We start from the raw sequence: 17,886 nt of genomic DNA, 5'->3' as shown, positions 1-17,886 counted from the left end.
GGTTCTTTTTTTTAGCATTTATCTAGATGTAGAAATAACAATAGTTGCATTGAGTGTATAAAATATTTAATAAGCACGTACGAAGATATGACCTAAATAAATTGTGAGAAAAGATAAAAGATTTTCACCTTCTAACAATCATTTTTTCTAAAATAAAGAGTTTCCAATGGAGAAAATAACCTGCAGTTGAAATAAGATGCCCAAAATAGTTCTGAAGTGTTCTCATTCTAAGTCTTTGGAAGGAAAAATGATTACTAAAAAAGAGCATCACACATAAACATATTGCTTTTTGAGGCAGTAGCTATCTGTCCAGCAAATCGTGTTTGTGAGTTATCAAGTGATTCACAATGCAGCCACTTTTCAAAGTCTGCAGAATCCTTTCCCTGGACAAAACCCCCATACTCTCTCTCCTCCAAGACTACAGTAGTGAATAGGCTTTCCAAACTTTCCACACAAGAGACTGTTGCCACTCTTAACTCTAAAATTATCCGACCAAACTTTACTTCAATGTACCACTCCCTTAAGAATACAAAAAAGGCACTACATATAAACATACATAACTTGTATGTACATATGTATATGAATGTACACTTGCATACATACATGTATATATGTGTGTGTAAAATATATATAATGTGAGAAATGTTTCTTTTAAAAGTAAATATAGACTTCTCAATGTTGGTGTTTCAAACCAAATCTACATTATATGAAAGATACTATTTCCCATTATTATTCATCAATAATTTTGTATGTTATGTGAAATGTGAAGCAGCTTTCAAACATTCTAAATTTAGAAAAAGAGCCGTAAGTGTCAGTGAACAAGATGTGATAAACCACATGCTTTTAAGGGAAAAGACATTTAGCCAACCAAAGATTCCTCCATCTTAAGAGTCTTGACTGCCAAAAGGAAATATGAAAATGCACAGGGTGATCTCAATTCTCTTTGGCAGCTGTACTTAAGACTCTACATAAAGAATTTTTGTGAACAGGCTCATGATCAAACTACACCAAAAAGCCTCCAAATTAACAGAATTAAACACATATCAACCTATGATCCAAATTCGGGATCTTTCATTCTACAATATTACTATCTAACAAAACTACCGCTTTCAATTTCAGTTTTATATTCCAAGATAAAATGCTCTTTCCTATGAATTCCTTTGTTTCAAAATTCACATAAATTGGGACAAGAACAATTTGCTAAATTAGTCCATCACAGTAAAGGACTTCAAATCAAACACCTAAACACTGATTACTAAGTGGTTTCTGATTTTCACTGTCATCCAAACAATATGAACAAATTTTAAACTTACTAAACTAAATAAAATTTTGTGGTCAAACCAAATAAAGTCAGTAGAGGACTCCATAGTTTATTTTTATGGTAAAAGTCATTTCACACAATCATAAGTGTGACATTAGAAATCAAAGTGCTATTTAGCACAAACCACAAGCGTGGAGTTTTTATATTAGAAATTAAAAACTAACAAAGTAGTTGTACTTATTACAAGAGAGTCAATTAGGCAGATAAAGCGGCAACACTGAAGCAGGACCGTCTATACTCAAGAAGCAATAAAGGTACATACAATGAATCCAGATACAGAGACTTTATTCAATTTTAAAAGAAAATGAAGGTTTCAGACAAAGCTTTGACCCTATAACAAAGCAAATATGTCCAACTTTAAATCAAATTGCAAAAGGAGCCAACTTCTACTTGTCAGCACTGGCACGAGCACCCCTTGAGCTCTACTCACGTTTCTATTTTCTTCATCCAATGTGGTATAAAAGAAAACCAATCTAGATTCCTTGATAAGCTTTATATAATCGAGTATTATAAAAGGTCTCTACTGTATGCCAAAATTATTTTTGTGTTCTCTCCAGATAGCTTTACTGTAACAAATTGCAATGTTTATTCTGTGAGTTGTAAACAGCCAACCAATGCTCTGTGTTATAGAACCAATCTATCTGCAATTGAAACAATCCACTAGGAAAACAATCTGGATGCATTAGTCACAGCAAAATAAAGATATACCCAATAAAGAACTGATGTGAACGGCTACCCTAAAACGAGTTTCACCTTTCTTGAACCTATAGGCCTATCATTTAAGTCAATGACAGCAGCTGTGGCTTCATCCCGAGATTCAAAGGCCACCATGGCTTCGCCTGTAGGCATACCTTTTTCATTGTATTTTAAACATACTGAACCTGGAATTACTTGATAACCATAAAAGAAATCTAAAATTTCATCAATAGATACAGTAAAAGGCATGTTCTGCACCTTAATTATTGTAGGTCCTGGTTTTCCAGAGCTAGCTCCAAAGCCAGGGGGGCCCCCAATATGGATTGGGCCAGGCCCAGGCCCGGGTCCAAAGGCTGGTGGCCCACTCAAATGACCAGGAACACTTCCAAGACCAGGGGGTCCACTTCCAAAACCAGGAGGAGCATTTAAACTACCTGGGCCATTCCCAAAGTTCTGAGGAATACCCCCAAATCCTGATGGCCCACTTATATTATTTGGTGCACCTCCAAAACCAGGAACTTCCAGTCCTAGGCCAGGCAAACCACTATTTCCAACCGAAGGCATAACAGGTCTAACATCACCAAAGGCACCCCCTAATCCTGGAGGAGGTAGTGGTGGCCCAAAGGCATTGGGTCCACCAAAATTACCAGGGAAGTTAAATGGTGGCCCATTATTGGCCTCCTTTGATCCTACAGTCAAGAAAACATGCTCTTCTCCTCCTGCACTGGGAATGCCAGCACCAGGCATTGCTGGACCAGGTATTGCAGGACCTGGCATTGCGGGACCAGGCATTGCAGGACCTGGCATTGTGGGACCAGGCATTGCGGGACCTGGCATTGCGGGACCAGGCATTGCGGGACCGGGTATTCCGGCACCGGGTATTCCGGCACCAGGTATTCCGGCACCGGGTAGTCCAGGACCGGGTATGCCAGGACCGGGTATGCCAGGACCAGGTATTCCGGGACCAGGCATTCCAGAGCTGGGCATCCCAGCAGCAGGCATCCCAGCAGCAGGCATCCCAGCGGCAGGTATCCCAGCAGCAGGCATACCTGCACTAGGCATTCCAGCACTGGGTATTCCAGCAGTGGGAATTCCAGCAGCAGGCATCCCTGCACTAGGTATCACTGGTACTGCAGGATTACCTGGAACAGGTATCTTTAAGCCCTTTTTTCCCTGGGCTGGAGGATTTTTCTCAATCTCTCTCATATCTTCTAGGGTAACTATATGAACAAAAGCTTCTCTCCCATTAAGCTTTTTACGGTGTAAGTGTTCAGATTTATGTGCATCATCTTCAGTTTTAAACTGAACCAATGCTTGCCCTAGACCTTGCCCATTGTTATCAACAAGAACATGTACAGCATTCTCATCCACTGGGATTCCTTCTAGAAATTGAAGAACATCCATCTTAGTAATGCTGAATGGAATGTTTGTTATATGGGCACAGACTTTGGCAGAACTGACTTCCCCCTCCGGATTTAACACCATTTCCCTCTGGTCATAGCTAAAGTTCTGAAGTCGTTTCCGAATCATATCTATCTTTTCTAGCATACCTTTCTTAGTTATTGGATGAACTTGAATAAAGCGATTGCCCATGTATTGTTTATGACGACAGAGAGCAGCCTTATAGTCAGCATCATTCCTGAATTCTACAAAGCCTTCACCAGTTGCTTTCCCATTGGGTCCATAAGCTATATAAATACTATCTTCCACAATATCCAACTTCTTAAAAAAATCAATGACATGTTTGTTTTCTGCTTCAAACGGTAGCCCTTTCAAGTAAACACAAAAACCAGCCTCATGTGGTGATCTTGATCTTGACCTTTTCTGCCCAGTGGGCGATTTTGACCTTGGAAGTGTCTGTGGAAGAGGGTGGGCTTGTCCAGAAGGCCCCATACTTTGCTTAAAAGTGATATGACCTCCAGCAGCTACCCACTGTCTCTCTGTGGCAGGACTGACTTCCACATATCGTTGAATCATCAGCATTCTGTTCCGTTTCAAAGCTTCAAATGTATCTTGAGGGGAGAGAAACTTAACCAATCCATTCCCATTATTTCGACCTACATGATCTTTTAACAAATGTACTGCATCAACTCGGAGCCCATGAAAAAACTCTCTGACATCATTTTCCATTGCAGAAAAGGGCATTCCATGCACACTCACGTACAGATCATCAGGGTTGATGGGAAGAGACTTCACGCTGGTTTGAGAGTTCAACTGTATAGGGTTAACAGGATTTAATGGACCCAGAAACACAGGGTTCAGATTATTGTTCAGACTCATAGGCGCTCCAGAGCCATTCATTCCAGCAGGTAGAGGTGCCACAGGTGGTGGATTCAAGGGTGGCATGCCTGACATGGGAGGCAATGTGGTCATAGGTGGCACAGAAGGGACTGGGGGAATGGGAGGAACAGGTGGCACAGGAGGCAATGTTGGTACCGGAGGAGGAACTGGTATTGGGGGAATGGATGGCAGCGGTGGCAAAGATGGCATCGCTGGGATTGGAGGAATTGGTGGTGGTGGGACTGTGTTCATTGGAGAAGCTGTACTCGGAATGGTTGAGCTGAATGTTGGACTCCCAAAAGAGGTCCCCATACTTGGAGGAGCAGTTCCTACGCTGGCTGTGGAAAATGTCTGTATGTTTTTGTTGCTCTCATGAACAGAAGTGGTAGCAGTTACTACACTTGGCGAAGGAGTATTAAAGTTGGGTACTGTTGCTGGCAAGTTTACCCTGCTGCTCATTCCTGAGTTAGGTGGTGGTCCTGATCTACTAGCATTTGCTGGTGGTATATCTAAGTTGGCAGTTTCAAAACGCCTACGACTCAGTTCAATCATATTCTGCATTTCTGTTTTACTACTCAGTAATAGTGTTACTTTTGACCCTTTAATTGTACCACCTGTGCGCATCATACCAAGCCTTGCATCTTCATCAGTGGCAAAAACGATGAAAGCCTCACCCAGTTCACCCCCTACAATATGCACGCCCCCATCAGGGATGGTCAATCCAGAGAAGAAGTGGCGAATGTCCATGGTCCCCGCCACAATTGGGAGACCTTGCAAACGGATGACCACAGCCATGCTGCGCTGAAACCACACACACCTGCAGATGAGAAAAGGCAACGGCCATGTCAGACTCCTCATTATTATACCAACTTTTTAGCTGCAAGAATGACCAGCTACCACATTATCCCAAACATTCCCTCAAGCTACCACAAGGTCTTTAATTTGAAAATTCAAAGATCTGAACAATTGCAACTTCCAAAGGCTTTCGTTTTGGCAACAGTTATAAAGAGGTTCAGTCTAATATTCAAAAGATCCAGGAAAAACTAAGTCACAATAACATCATTTAGATCACTAAGCCTTCAGTGAGACTTAAAATAAATGTGCAGAAATCTATAGGGGGGAATCATGCAAATGATGCATCAAAATTAATATTTAAAACTGATTTAGCATCTTCCACATAAATTTTATCATTTCATAGTTACCAGAGTGATACCTTGTAAGGCTCAATCTCAAAATCTAGAAGAAACAGAAAACTGGAATGTTCCTGAATTACAAATACTTAACAATAAAGTAGGTTCATATCTCAAGTGGAAAACTGGTAAGTGTTTGACTAGCATTCAAACACTGATCTCCAAATTCAATTCTTAGCACAAGAAATTTCAAATAATAACAGACTCCATATTTTATAGTACAACTTTTCAATGTTTTACAGTTTTATTAAAAGAAAGAACTACATGAGGCTGCACAGATGATTCACTGGGTAAGAACCTGCTGTATGTACGATCACAAGAACATGAGTTCTATTCCCAGTTTCCACATGGGTATGGCTACATATGTCTGAAACCCTAGCTGGAAGCCCAGCCATACTAGTTTCAAGTATAACGAAAGGTACTCAAGATAATAAAGCACAGAATGATAGAAGACCTGACATCCTCTTCCCTCCTTTGCCTGTACACACAGCCTACATATGTAACCATGCACATATGCTGGCACACACATACACAAACACACACACTCTCTCTCTCTCCTTTTCCCTTGCTATAAGCAAAGTTAACACATACTAAGATTTCAAAGAAACACCAAATAGTATAGCAAAAATTCTAAGTTAACCTCTATTTATTATCCTAAAGTAGAACCTATTACACCTCTATTTGCCATGGTTGTTAGACCAAAACTCTAGTTCAGTGACTCTATTAATCCTGCTTTAAAAAAAAAAAAAAAAAAAAGACAGCTATGGCCAAGCATGGTGGGATAGCCTTTAATACTTAGAAGGCCAATTTCTGTGAGTTTAAAGCCATTGTGAGCTATAGAGCTCCAGGTAAGTGAGGACTTCACAGTGACACCCAGTCTCAAAGAAACAAATGAACATAGGGGTTAGGATCACAGATCAGTTTGTTTGTCTAGCACTTATAAAGCCCAAGAATCCATTCCCAATACCACAGATAGTATGGCAGTGAATATCGATTACCCCAGTATTTAAGAAGTTGAGGCAGGAGGATCTTGAATTCAAGACCAAGACCACAAATTACACAGATTAATGTATAATGTGCACTAATAGGGCCTCCAACCCAACTTAACTACTGTTTAATCTGTGATTGCTCACTAGCAAAATCTCAAAAAATAAATAAAAGGAGGATAGAAAGGGGGATTTAGTGAGATGGCTTAACTTGCCAATAAATGCTGAAGAATTCCATCCCTAGGACCTATATACTGAAGAGAATCCCACCCCTACACACACACACACACACACACACACACACACACACACACACACACACACACAACATACAAATAAATAATTATAAAATTACAATGATAATAATAATAGGGTTCAGCTGGGAAAACAGGTGAGCAGTAAAGAGTCCATCAGTGTGAGGCCAAGAACCCTCACAGTAGCTTACAACCACTTCTAATTCAGTTTTAGGAGATTTAATGCCCTTTCCTGTCCTCCATGGACACCAAGATCCGTATGGCACACATACATACATACATAGCAAAATACTTGTATATGCAAAGTAAATCGATGATGATGATGATGGCAGCACTTGGGAGGCAGAGGCAGACAAATCTGTTCATAGTGACATTCACCTACAATCCTAGCTCCCAGAAGGCAAATGCAAGCAGATAGTGAGTCTGAGGACAGTCTAGTCTAAAGTGAATTTCAGGCTAGCTATATATAGTGAGAGATACTGTCTCAAAAGCATAAAAAGCAGCAACAACATGGCTGAAAACGTAGCTTAGGTGGTGCTTGCATGGCATCCATGAAACTTTGAATTCAATCCCAGCACTTCATAAACTGGACATGGAGGCATATTACTTGTAATCTATCTCTGGAAGGTTAATTACAGGAGGATCAGTTCAAAGTCATACTTGGCTATATAACCAACTTAAGGCTAGCCTGAAATACATGGGACTGTTTTAAAAATACTAACACGCCTGGATCAATGGTTTGGTTGTTACGATCACTTGTTTCTGTAGAGGACCCACATTAAGTTTATAACATCCATGGGGCTGGAGAGATGGCTCAGCGGTTAAGAACACTGACTGTCCTTCCTGAGGTCCTGAGTTCAATTCCCAGCAACCACATGGTGGCTCACAACCATCTGGGATCAGATGCCCTCTTCTGGTGTGTCTGAAGACAGCTGCAATGTACTCATGTGCAAAAATAAGTAAATAAATCTTTAAAAAAAAAAACAAAAACAAAAAAAAGTTTATAACATCCATGTAGTGGCTCTCAACCACCTATTACTCCACTTTCAGGGGCTCCAACACCTTCTTCTGGCCTTGCCAGGTACATACACATACATGTAGACAAGCACTCACATACATAAACTGAGAATGAAAGTTCAGAGCTCAAGCTACTCTTCTAGGGAGTCTGAGTTCAGTTCCAAGAACCATGTCAGAAGGCTTAAAGCTGCTTTTTAACACTAGCTCCAGGGGATCTAAGTCCTCTGGTTTGTATAAACACCTACACTCACGTGCATATACTCATAAACACTCATAATTAAACCTTTTTAAAAAAAGTAATTTAAACATTTTAAAAGAAATCTTAAGTTTCTCCCAGGTTTGAGTTTGATTTTAAGATTTTCATTTGTTTATTTATTTGTTTGTTGTTCCTATTGCCACTGTAGTACCTGAAAGCATTACCATTTCAATTTTAATTGCTTCTACAACTTTTGTAATAGAATAAAATCAAAACTTGGGGATTGGAAAATCTAGTTTTCCAATCTAGTTGAATAGATTGAGATGTATGTAATAATAGATCTAGTTTAATAATTTCTGAAACTTCAGACGAAACATGGTTTCCTGCTATAAGCTCTAAGACTTACAAAAATAAGTTGAAGAAATTCTTCAATGTCAAATACTGTATGAACTCCAATTTAATATAATAAAATCTAATTGTATCAACATTATAATTACTATATACAAAATAGAAATATAATGTTTAGTTTTGATAGTTGTTTTGGTTTTCCTTCTTGTTTGTTTCTCAATACATATTCCCCTTATCTTTATTTTAAAATATGTTCTTACTATGTAGCCCTAGAACTTCCTAAGGAAAGTAGTCTGTCCTCAAACTCAGAAATCTGCCTGCCTCTGCCTCTGCCTCTGCTGGCATTAAAGGTGTGTACCACTACTCTAGGCAGCCTAAAACAACAACTCATCTGACTGTTTAGTACACCTGAAAGTTTTTCATAAATCAAACACAACCAAATTATTTATTTAGAATCTTCCTTCCTACCTCATAGCGCAGGGATGTGCTACCCCATATCCAACTTATGTTATACTGCAGATTGAACGAACCAGAGCTTTGTACTTGTTAAGCAAACTCTACCAAATGATTTAATATCCTTACAATTATACACAAAGATAAAAGCAATCTTCAAATGTAACCAAGTATGATGGACTAGCACTAGAAACAAAGGTGGGGTGGGTGAGTAAAGCTTTTTTAGGTATGGTCTGTAAGAGCCGACAAGAGGGCTGGTAAGAAGGCTTTGGTAACCCAAGTTTGATCCGCGGAGTCCGCCTGGGAAAAACAACTAGTTTCTGCAACTTTCCTTATGACCTCCCACAAGTGTGTCACTGCAAGTGCCAGTTCATACAAATACAAACACATACATACACACAGCTATTAAAAAAAAACACACACAACAAAGACCACCAATAGACTTCTATTTTCTATTTAACATTGCTATATGGAAGTATATCAGCATATTTCCAAATAACTGAGTCAAATTCACATTCCTTACAAAATCTGAAACATGTTTAGGTGCAAATCATGATTGCACTATGGACAACTTCAAAAAAATGTTTCATCACTTTCTATGGGGGTAATATTATAGGTAAGCCAGGTATTCAAACCTAAGGAGAAAAATGCTTTAGTTTGTAACTTAAGAATAAAATGAGAAATTAAAATGTCCTCAAGAACACAAGCCTAAATTACGTTCATGTATGTACGTTTCTAGACCATACTGCTAAGATATTTACTCAAAGTCGGTACAATGCACCCAATGAATAACATCCCAATTATTAATAACCTGCCTAAGATTGCCAGCTAGGAAAGGGCTGGAGGATTAAATCAAGCAGAGTACAGGATCTACTCCTAAACCTATCTTAAGGAACAGTTGTTAGGTTCTGAAAAGTATAAAGAAATAGTTATTCTGCTACTAAGTACTTGGTTGGAAGCAAATCTTAACCTATCTTGAGTCTAGCTTGGTCCCTCCAACAAAAGGTTAAGTTCAATTGTCAAGGTCTAAAATTTGTGTTATACAAACTATTAGCTAACATCTACATCTATGTTTCTTAGGACCATAAGTAACCACACCAAGAAGCACTGAAATCTAGCATCCATCATAACACTATGGGGGATGGCGCGTGAGCTCACTACCTAGCAATAGGAAATGTATACATAAATAAAACAGACTCTCAGGAAACAACTATTCATCCCACTCTCATCCCTCAGTAAACACACACAATACACATGCACACATGCACACACAGAGTTTACTACACCTATTTTCATACTGCTTAAGGTATCGCATATTATTTTGTATAAAAATGAGCCTATTTAAAAAATCTCTTACCTTGTAAAACAAGAGATGTATTTTCTTAAGAAGTAGAGGCCAAGTCAATCCTGTGGGCAACCAATTAAAACCAACTTTTAGACTGCAATAGAGAATAAATGGGAGGCAAAAATCAATGCAGGAAAAAAAACAACTCGCACAGGCCACACTGAACTGTACATTACGAAGAAGAGTCTGAAACCAGCAGAGTATTTCATTAGAATGTATAGTTTTGTTTAAGGAAAGAGACACCAAAATCCCAAACATATATTCTTAATTTGATGTTGCTTTCAAGTCTGAAAACCATTCTATCAACAAACATCATCAGGTAGTTTTATCAAGAATATGCCATAAAATAGCCAAAAAATAAATTTAAAAACAGTACTAAAGGTCAGCTTCAGATGGTAATTGCTTTATCACTTAATGTTTATACACTCCAGAAAATTCTGTAAGTCTATCAGGTTCTCACCAAACTTCTGAAGAAGCACAATAACCATTCCTGGACAACTGTCATCACAGACATCACTTCAGAGACTCTTTCAAATCCGTCTGCATCAGAATATTATAGATCACAAAACACAACTGAAATGCAAGTTCAAACTCTAAGCACTAATTCCACTGGTATTCAACACAGTAAGGAAGATTTCTTCGCATGTATTTCCCAAAAGAACTTGCTTTAAAAGTATCTAAAGCACAGCTGTAACTCCAGTACTCCAGAAGGAGAAGCCGAAATACTATTAAATACTATGGGCTACATACTAAGTTCTAAGTCCAACCTAGACCAACAATAAATAAATCCCTGTCTCAAAAACAAAGTATCTTTCCAGCAAAGGTCTTAATATATAATGATACTTTCCAAAGCACACACAGGTAACAGGGTTTAACTTTCAGGACAATTTTTACCAAACTAGTTAAGATACTAACAATTTATAAGCAACATATACACTGAACAATTAACCATATTTATTTTTTAACTTTAATCTCTGTGTGTGCAGGTTCTCCCCTGTATTTATATCTGTGCACCATGTCTATGTCTGACGCCCATAGGCCAAGTGAGAGCTTCAGATTCCCTGAGACTGCTACAGTTGTAGGCCACCATGTGGGTGCTGAGAAACAAACTCAGATCCTCTGGAAGAGCAGCCAATGCTCTTAACTGCTGAGCCCTCTCTCTAGCTCCATAATTATACTTAAAAGGTCATTTTACAATGTTTATTATTAATTTTTAACCTTTTCTGGGAGGTGCAGTACAGCAATCCCAGACTGAATGTAAACCTAGCACATTTTAAGCAAATCTACTACTGAGCTCTACCCTCAACTCAAATTTTAATTTATTGCATATACACGTTTTATGTATGTTAAGTATATTGTGTGCAGATATGCATGTGAAAGTCAGAACACAACTCTGAAAAGTTGGTTCTCACCCTCTACCATGTGGGTCCTAGGGTTAGAACTCAGACCATTATGATTGGCACCACGTAGAGTCATCTTATCAGCCCTGTTCTATTTTTTAAATCAGGCTGGTAATCCTCCTGGCTCAAATACACTAATTTGTTTTTGCTTTGGAGACAAGTCTCAGGCAGCCCAACTTAGCCTCAAACTCAGTAAGTAGCTGAGGCTGGCCTGTATTGATCCTCCTTTCTCCATCCCTCAAGTGCTGGGGTATAGGTGTGTTTCAGCATGATTAATTGAAAGATATGATTTGTTTTGAGGGAAAGTCTCACTCATACTGTAGCCCATGCTGGCATTATATGCATGTGCTACCATTTTTAAAAATAGTGACTTAAAAAAAAAAAAAACCTGTGTGCTTATGGAAGTCAGGAGAATCTTGGGTCTCAGTACTTGCCATCTTCCACCATAAAAAAGGGCTTCTTTTTTTTTGTTTTGTTTTTAATGGCTGCAATACAGCAGATTGGTTAGCCCATGAATTTCCCAGGCTTCTGTCTCTATCACCAGCTAGCTCCCCAGAGGTGTACTAGGGGTGCAGGTGTGCACTTTCTTCTTTACACAGATTCTAGGGATTCTCAGGCCCCACTAACCAACTGCCTCAGATAATCATTTCTAAATTCAGAAAAAGAGAAAAAAAAAAAAAAAAAAAAAAAAAAAAAAAAAACTGCCACTCCGTGGTACTTAAGATTAGCAACCAAACTACCTATGTGAATGTTACTCACTTTGTTAATATTTAAGACTAAATAAACTACAGTAACAATTTTATTACCAAAAGGTAAAACAATTTTAAAAATAGCCTAAGTTTTATTCTAAACTTGTCTAATGAACAAAGCAAAATATTCTAACATCTTAAAATATTACACAAAAGTGAGCTTTGCAACAAAACACAAGCTTTTAAAAGGCTAGAGCACTATACTAATCCTTACAATGTTATATACAAATCTATCCTATACAAATTTTTGTCAACCATCATTGTGTACTTGTACGTGTATGCAAGAGCCTTTACCTTCCTTCTGAACAACCTAGCCAGCTGTTCTTAAACTCTCCATTTAATTACATTTATCTAATTAGTATATTTGTGTATCACAGAAGTGACAGCATATGCGTGTGGAAGTCAGAGGACGACTCCTTCGACCACTCTTGGTTCTCTGAGCCAGGAGTGGTGGTGCACACCTTAAATCCCAGCACTCAGGCAGAGGCAGGAAGATCTGAGTCTGAGGCCAGCCTGTCTATAATGAGTTCCAGAACAACTACAGAAAGAAACTCTGTTTCAAAACAAACAAAAACAAAATCTGTATCTAGTAGTTTCTATAACTATCACAAAGGGAAATACAAAACAGAAAGTTTGGGCTGGAGAGATGGCTCAGCCGTTTAGAGCACTGACTGCTCTTCCAGAGGTCCTGAATTCAAATTCCAGCAACCACATGGTGGCTCACAACCATCTGTAATGAGATCTGATGCCTCTTCTGGTGTATCTGACAGCTACAGTGTCTTCATACACATAAAATAAACAAAACAAAAAAAAAAGAAATTGTTTCAAATAATGTAACAAAAAGTAATTATTGCAATACTTATCTCTAACAGAATAAAAGGTCAGCACTAGGAGCCAAGAACCAGGGTAATTTTCTAGTTAATTTTTGTGATTTTGAAAGGTTTGGCACAGCAGGGTGTAGTACTGTATTCCTGTACCCTCATTGCTTCAGGAGGAAGGAAGATCCTGTGTTCGAAGTCAGAATGGACTGCATAGAGAATTCAAGTCCAGCCAGGATGTACTACGAGAGCAGAAAAGCCAAGTAGGAACAAAAGACAAGGCATGGGCCTGGGCATGTCTTCCACATATTAGAGAACTGAGTTTCCTAACTTTTCCCCCCTTTCAGACAGAAGAAGATATCCCACATCCATCCTAAGAAATACAAATTTCTGCTAGCCAGTAATACTCAAGGTTGCAAACAAGTAATAGTAAGGAAAATTCTTATTACATTAAGAAATGTTGAAAGCCCAGCTGATCTCAGCAAACATGTAGCTTAATTTTTGTGTTCAACTTACAGTACAAAAATCAATCTACATATAAGAAATACCATCAGCATCCCATACCAAGAAAAAGTGTACACATCAAGGCTAAATACCAGCACCTTAAATGTTAAAATGTGAGCTAGAGTCTAATTGAACACAGGATCCCAAATTTAAAAATCTACCCTGCTCACTTGAATTTTTGGTAAATTTTGGAAAGACATGACTAAAATAATTCTATTTAAAAAAAATTTTTTAAAAAGGTGGTAGAGGCAGCCTACATACCTTTAATCCCAGCACTCAAGGAGGGCAGAGGCAGGAAGATCTCTGAATTCAAGGCCAGCCTGATCTACAGAGTACCAGGACATCGAGGGCTACCCAGAGAAATCCTATGTCAAAACAAAAAAAAGTATTGACCCAAATGTGGCTGTATATCTCTTAAGTCCAAAGCATGGAGGGAGGAGCAGGTAGACTCTGGAGTTTGAGGCCAGGCTTGTTCCATGATAACCAGGGGCAGGCAATGAGACCCTGTCTCAAAATAAATTAAATAAATAAATAAAAAATAAGTACTACAGCTAGACATGCTGCACGTGTACTGCTAGTACTTAAGAGGCAGAGGAACAGAGAATAAGAATTTGAGGTTGGCCTTATAAACTTATTCTATCTACATATAAAATATAGGGACAGTCAAGGAGAAAACTGGCCACTAATCTATATAGTTCATAAGACCTAAAACAAGCTTGCTCATTTAGCGTATTTTCCACTTCATTTCTTAACAGATGTTGCTTCAGCACAACAGAAACCAGATACAAACAGTATTTGCATATTAACAAGATAAACTTATTTTACTAGCCATTCCAATTATTTGAAACTTCCAAGTAATATGTCCATCAACAAACAAAGAAAAGTTACAAAGGAAAAGGTACAAACTAAAACTCCAGCATTTCCATTCTTTATCTGGCAATAAACACTGAGAAAAGTACATGTTCATTTTGTAAAGTCATCAAACTTTACTTGACAGGGTAAAGCAGAACTACACACTTATGATCCAAAAGAAACAAAAATCCCAACAACCCCTTAAATGTTCACCTCAGAGACCAGCAACAAAGCCTCTATTACAATGGGCACAATGTTAGCAGCAGTGTAATCCCATCACCAAAGAAATCATGAAACCACAGCTTCACCCCCTTGAATTGCCCCCCATTGCCCGATAAAACATACTTCAGATCCTGGGACCATCTTTATAAATACATTTTTCTGACACTGATAAAATCTATAATGCTGAGCGTTCATGTGAACTTCTCATTTGGTACTCAGGCAGCAAATCAAGACATTTGTAAATAAGATGTTCCTCCTGCCAAAAAATTTTAATATTGTTATTATTGATACCAACAAAAATATCCTTTTTATTCATTTATACTTCAAAAATATTACTTCTAGCCTAACTAACCACGTTCACTTTCACTACAATTTTCAGTGTTAAAAGCTGGCTTTAAACTTAAAACTCTGCAAACCAAAGATACAGAGGTGGTTGGTAGTAAAGCTGCTAGAACTACAAGTGAAATTATTTTTGTTTACTATGCCTAAACATTTTAGTGAGCATTCATTGTTATGAGTATTTATTAAGAATATGTAGAATAGAGAGCTGGAGAATCTGGTTAGTGGTTATGATCACTGGCTGCCCTTCCAGAGGATCCATGTTCCACCCCCAGCACCCACATGGCAGCTCACAACCTTCTTGCACTCCAGTTGCAGGGGATCTGACACCCTCTTCTGGCCTCTGAGGACACCAGGAATGAATACAAGCAAAATACCCATACATTTTTTTTAAATGTAGGCTAGTTTTTAGATTTTCAAATGGACTCTGAATTTTAGGAGAAGAATTTTAGCATACAATGTGCAACTAATTACTAACAACATTTTCAGGGGAAAAAAAATCACTTATTTAAACTAAATATCAAAAGCCAACTGTTACCAGTTCAATGTCAGCCTAAGCTACAAGACCCTATGGTTAATGAGGAACAAACAGCCAAACCACCAAGAATCTAGCAGTGTAGCGGTTCTCTGCAAACTCAAGTGGAACTGCCAGCGGTGTCTATCTGGGCCACAGTATAAAACAGAATATAATAGTTTCACATCTACAAACTGTACCAAGAAGTCCCAAACGTTCAATATGCAGTCAATCAAAATATTCAACACAAAATAAAAGAGGCCTAAAGTATATTGCTAGTAGCCTAGAGCAGTAACCACCACAGTGGTTTGATGTTCACAGATCTCAACATAAAATTATACATTACAATCCACAGTGACCAACATTTAACCAAGCATAAGGTAATATAAAAATGTAACACGTTTTGATAAACTACCTAATATACACTAAGCAAAGTCTCGTGAACTCATCTAAACACAAACATTTTAGTTCCTTCAAAAATTATATTTGAAGTTATGTGAACAGTTCCTCCAATCACTTTCTACTAATCCAAGTCTCCACCTCATCAAAAGCAACAAGTTTCAAAAACAAGTACATCAGTTTTATATATTTATTTTTTCAATAAAGATTTTTGTAGGATTTTTTTCCAACTGCAAACGCTTTTTAACACTTTAACATATACAGCGGTTAACAAGATCCCAGACAATTCTTATTTCTAAGACTGACATACACCAAAAATTACAGCTCAAACTATCCAAAAAGCTCTGAGAAAAATAGTCCACTCAGTTTCTCCCTTCTGTAGCCATCCTACTAGCTTTTCCGCACCAGGTTATATAATAGATTCGCATCACCTTAAATCTTAAAGTACACAATAAAATGGTCCCTGCCAACTGCACACTTTCAATCATCTCTGAATCTAGTAGCCAAGAAGGCTTTAGGACCCAGAACACTTCTGCAACACAGCCTGTAATTCTCTACTTTATCTACCAGAATGAATGAATCTTTAGCACTTGAATTAACCCCGAGTAGATCACATGGGACTCCTTTTAACTTTCACTATAAAACACACACACTTATCTCACGGGCACCCCAACCCGCTACATTAGTCCATATCCGAATAGTAACCTGTAAAACCTTAAATGCCTTCCTTCCTTTCTATTTTATGCGGCTGCAAAGTAGCGTCGCCAACCTTCAAACACTAAGCTATCTAAGGCACCCACCCTCCTTCCTCCGAAAAGTGCAGAACCAAGGGCCAGCCATCTATCTACAATTCTCCAAGACTTCACCCCTTTCCTACCTACAGGGTGGCTCCAATTACTTACACTACTTAGGAAACCCCGCCTCAGCGCTGAACCTAGGAAGCACTTCGCTACAACTCCCTGCACCTTCGGGCGACCAGTTCCCGGCCTCCCAGGAGACCTTCCTTCCCTAGGTGTGTACCAAGGTAGTCAGTCCCCTTTTGCAGGTCGTAGGCCACTGGGACATCTTCACTTTGGGGCAGAGGTGAGTTAAAACCTCATTCCCGCTTAAAGGCAACGAAGCCTTCCCATTCTGCGTGCAGGCGTTTTCATCGCAATCTCCCAACCCAGTAGTTCACAGGCCGCGAAGCCACCCAGTGCTGGTCGCTTCCAGTCTCAGGACCACCGGGGCGTCCCCGCTAAGGCCTCGTTCCCACTTCGGCACGCAGACTCCACCTCTCGCATCCTCGGAGGCCGCGGAGCGTGAGCAGCGCCCCAGGACCCCCGCAGCCCCGCCGCGACCCTTTGTGTGGGGCGCTCGCGGCCGCGGGCTCCGAGGCCTGGGAAGGCCCCGCCCCGAGACACCAAGGAGGCGGCTCGAGCCCCGCACAGCCCCGCCCGTTCCGGGGCTGCGGGAGTCTTACCGGGGAGAGTTTGCGCGGCACCAGAACCCAGACCCGAGTTACCCCCCGCGCGAGTGCCTCAGCCCTGCGGCCGACAGCCCCAGCCCGAACGGCTTTCCCGGAGCCCACTGCAGCCAACACCTCCGCAGCCGCTTCGCAAAATGGCCGCCCGCCCGCTCCGCCGCTCCGCGTTCTCAGAGTGGGCGGGGCGCCGCTGCCTACGTCACCTGGTAGGAGGCGCAGGCGCGCTGAGGTTTTTTTTTTTTTTTTTTTTTTGAGGGGGAGCGGGAAACCCTGGAAGTTGCAGATATTTGTGATAAACCGAGGTTTTTAATTGCTGTTTGCTAAATTAGACCTGAAGCTGTTGTCCAAAGTTCGTTGCAGAGCTTTTGCACAGGCTCCTTTGGCTCTTAGAGCCCCTGTGAAAGGAGGGGATCAGTGCCTACACTGCAGAACTGTCTTGAGGATTAAACACACCACCAAGCAAAAGCTTAATCCTTTCTTAACTATTGAAAATATTCCGCCTTGGGGCTGGAGAGGTGGCTCAAAGTTAAAAGCTCAT

The 17,886-nt window shown here is 39.7% G+C and overlaps 2 protein-coding genes across 7 annotated transcripts in view; both read right to left on the bottom strand.

The window, feature by feature from the left end:
* CPNE1 (copine 1) overlaps positions 1–17,470 on the bottom strand; it is a 39,121-nt gene extending 21,651 nt beyond the window's left edge. For 2 of the 5 annotated variants that reach the window (XM_080925234.1, XM_080925238.1), the window contains exons 1-2: positions 17,346–17,367; positions 10,099–10,180 (exon numbers count right to left, since the gene is read on the bottom strand). The gene's annotated coding sequence lies outside the window, so the exon portion shown is untranslated. Of the gene's footprint in view, positions 1–4,971; positions 5,100–10,098; positions 10,181–17,345 lie in introns of those variants that run through there. The other 3 variants (XM_080925235.1, XM_080925236.1, XM_080925237.1) reach the window with 3 other exon arrangements.
* On the bottom strand, positions 1,683–17,399 carry RBM12 (RNA binding motif protein 12). 2 transcript variants are annotated; one of them, XM_080925232.1, is made up of 3 exons: positions 17,346–17,399; positions 10,099–10,180; positions 1,683–5,114 (listed from the first exon to the last, which is right to left on the bottom strand). In XM_080925232.1, exon 3 carries the CDS (start codon positions 5,090–5,092, stop codon positions 2,054–2,056), a length of 3,039 nt encoding a protein of 1,012 aa, XP_080781358.1. In that variant the 5' UTR covers positions 5,093–5,114; positions 10,099–10,180; positions 17,346–17,399; the 3' UTR covers positions 1,683–2,053. The 2 variants fall into 2 exon arrangements, with proteins under 2 accessions (XP_080781358.1, XP_080781359.1); XM_080925233.1 differs by having other exon boundaries at positions 10,099–10,148; positions 17,346–17,393.
* Positions 17,471–17,886: the final 416 nt, after the last annotated feature.

The sequence above is a fragment of the Micromys minutus genome (genome assembly GCF_963924665.1).
Source record: "Micromys minutus genome assembly, chromosome: 11".
Taxonomy (NCBI): Eukaryota; Metazoa; Chordata; class Mammalia; order Rodentia; family Muridae; genus Micromys; species Micromys minutus.
The sequence above is the reverse complement of the archived record's forward strand: the minus strand, read 5'-3'. Positions and strand labels throughout refer to the sequence as shown.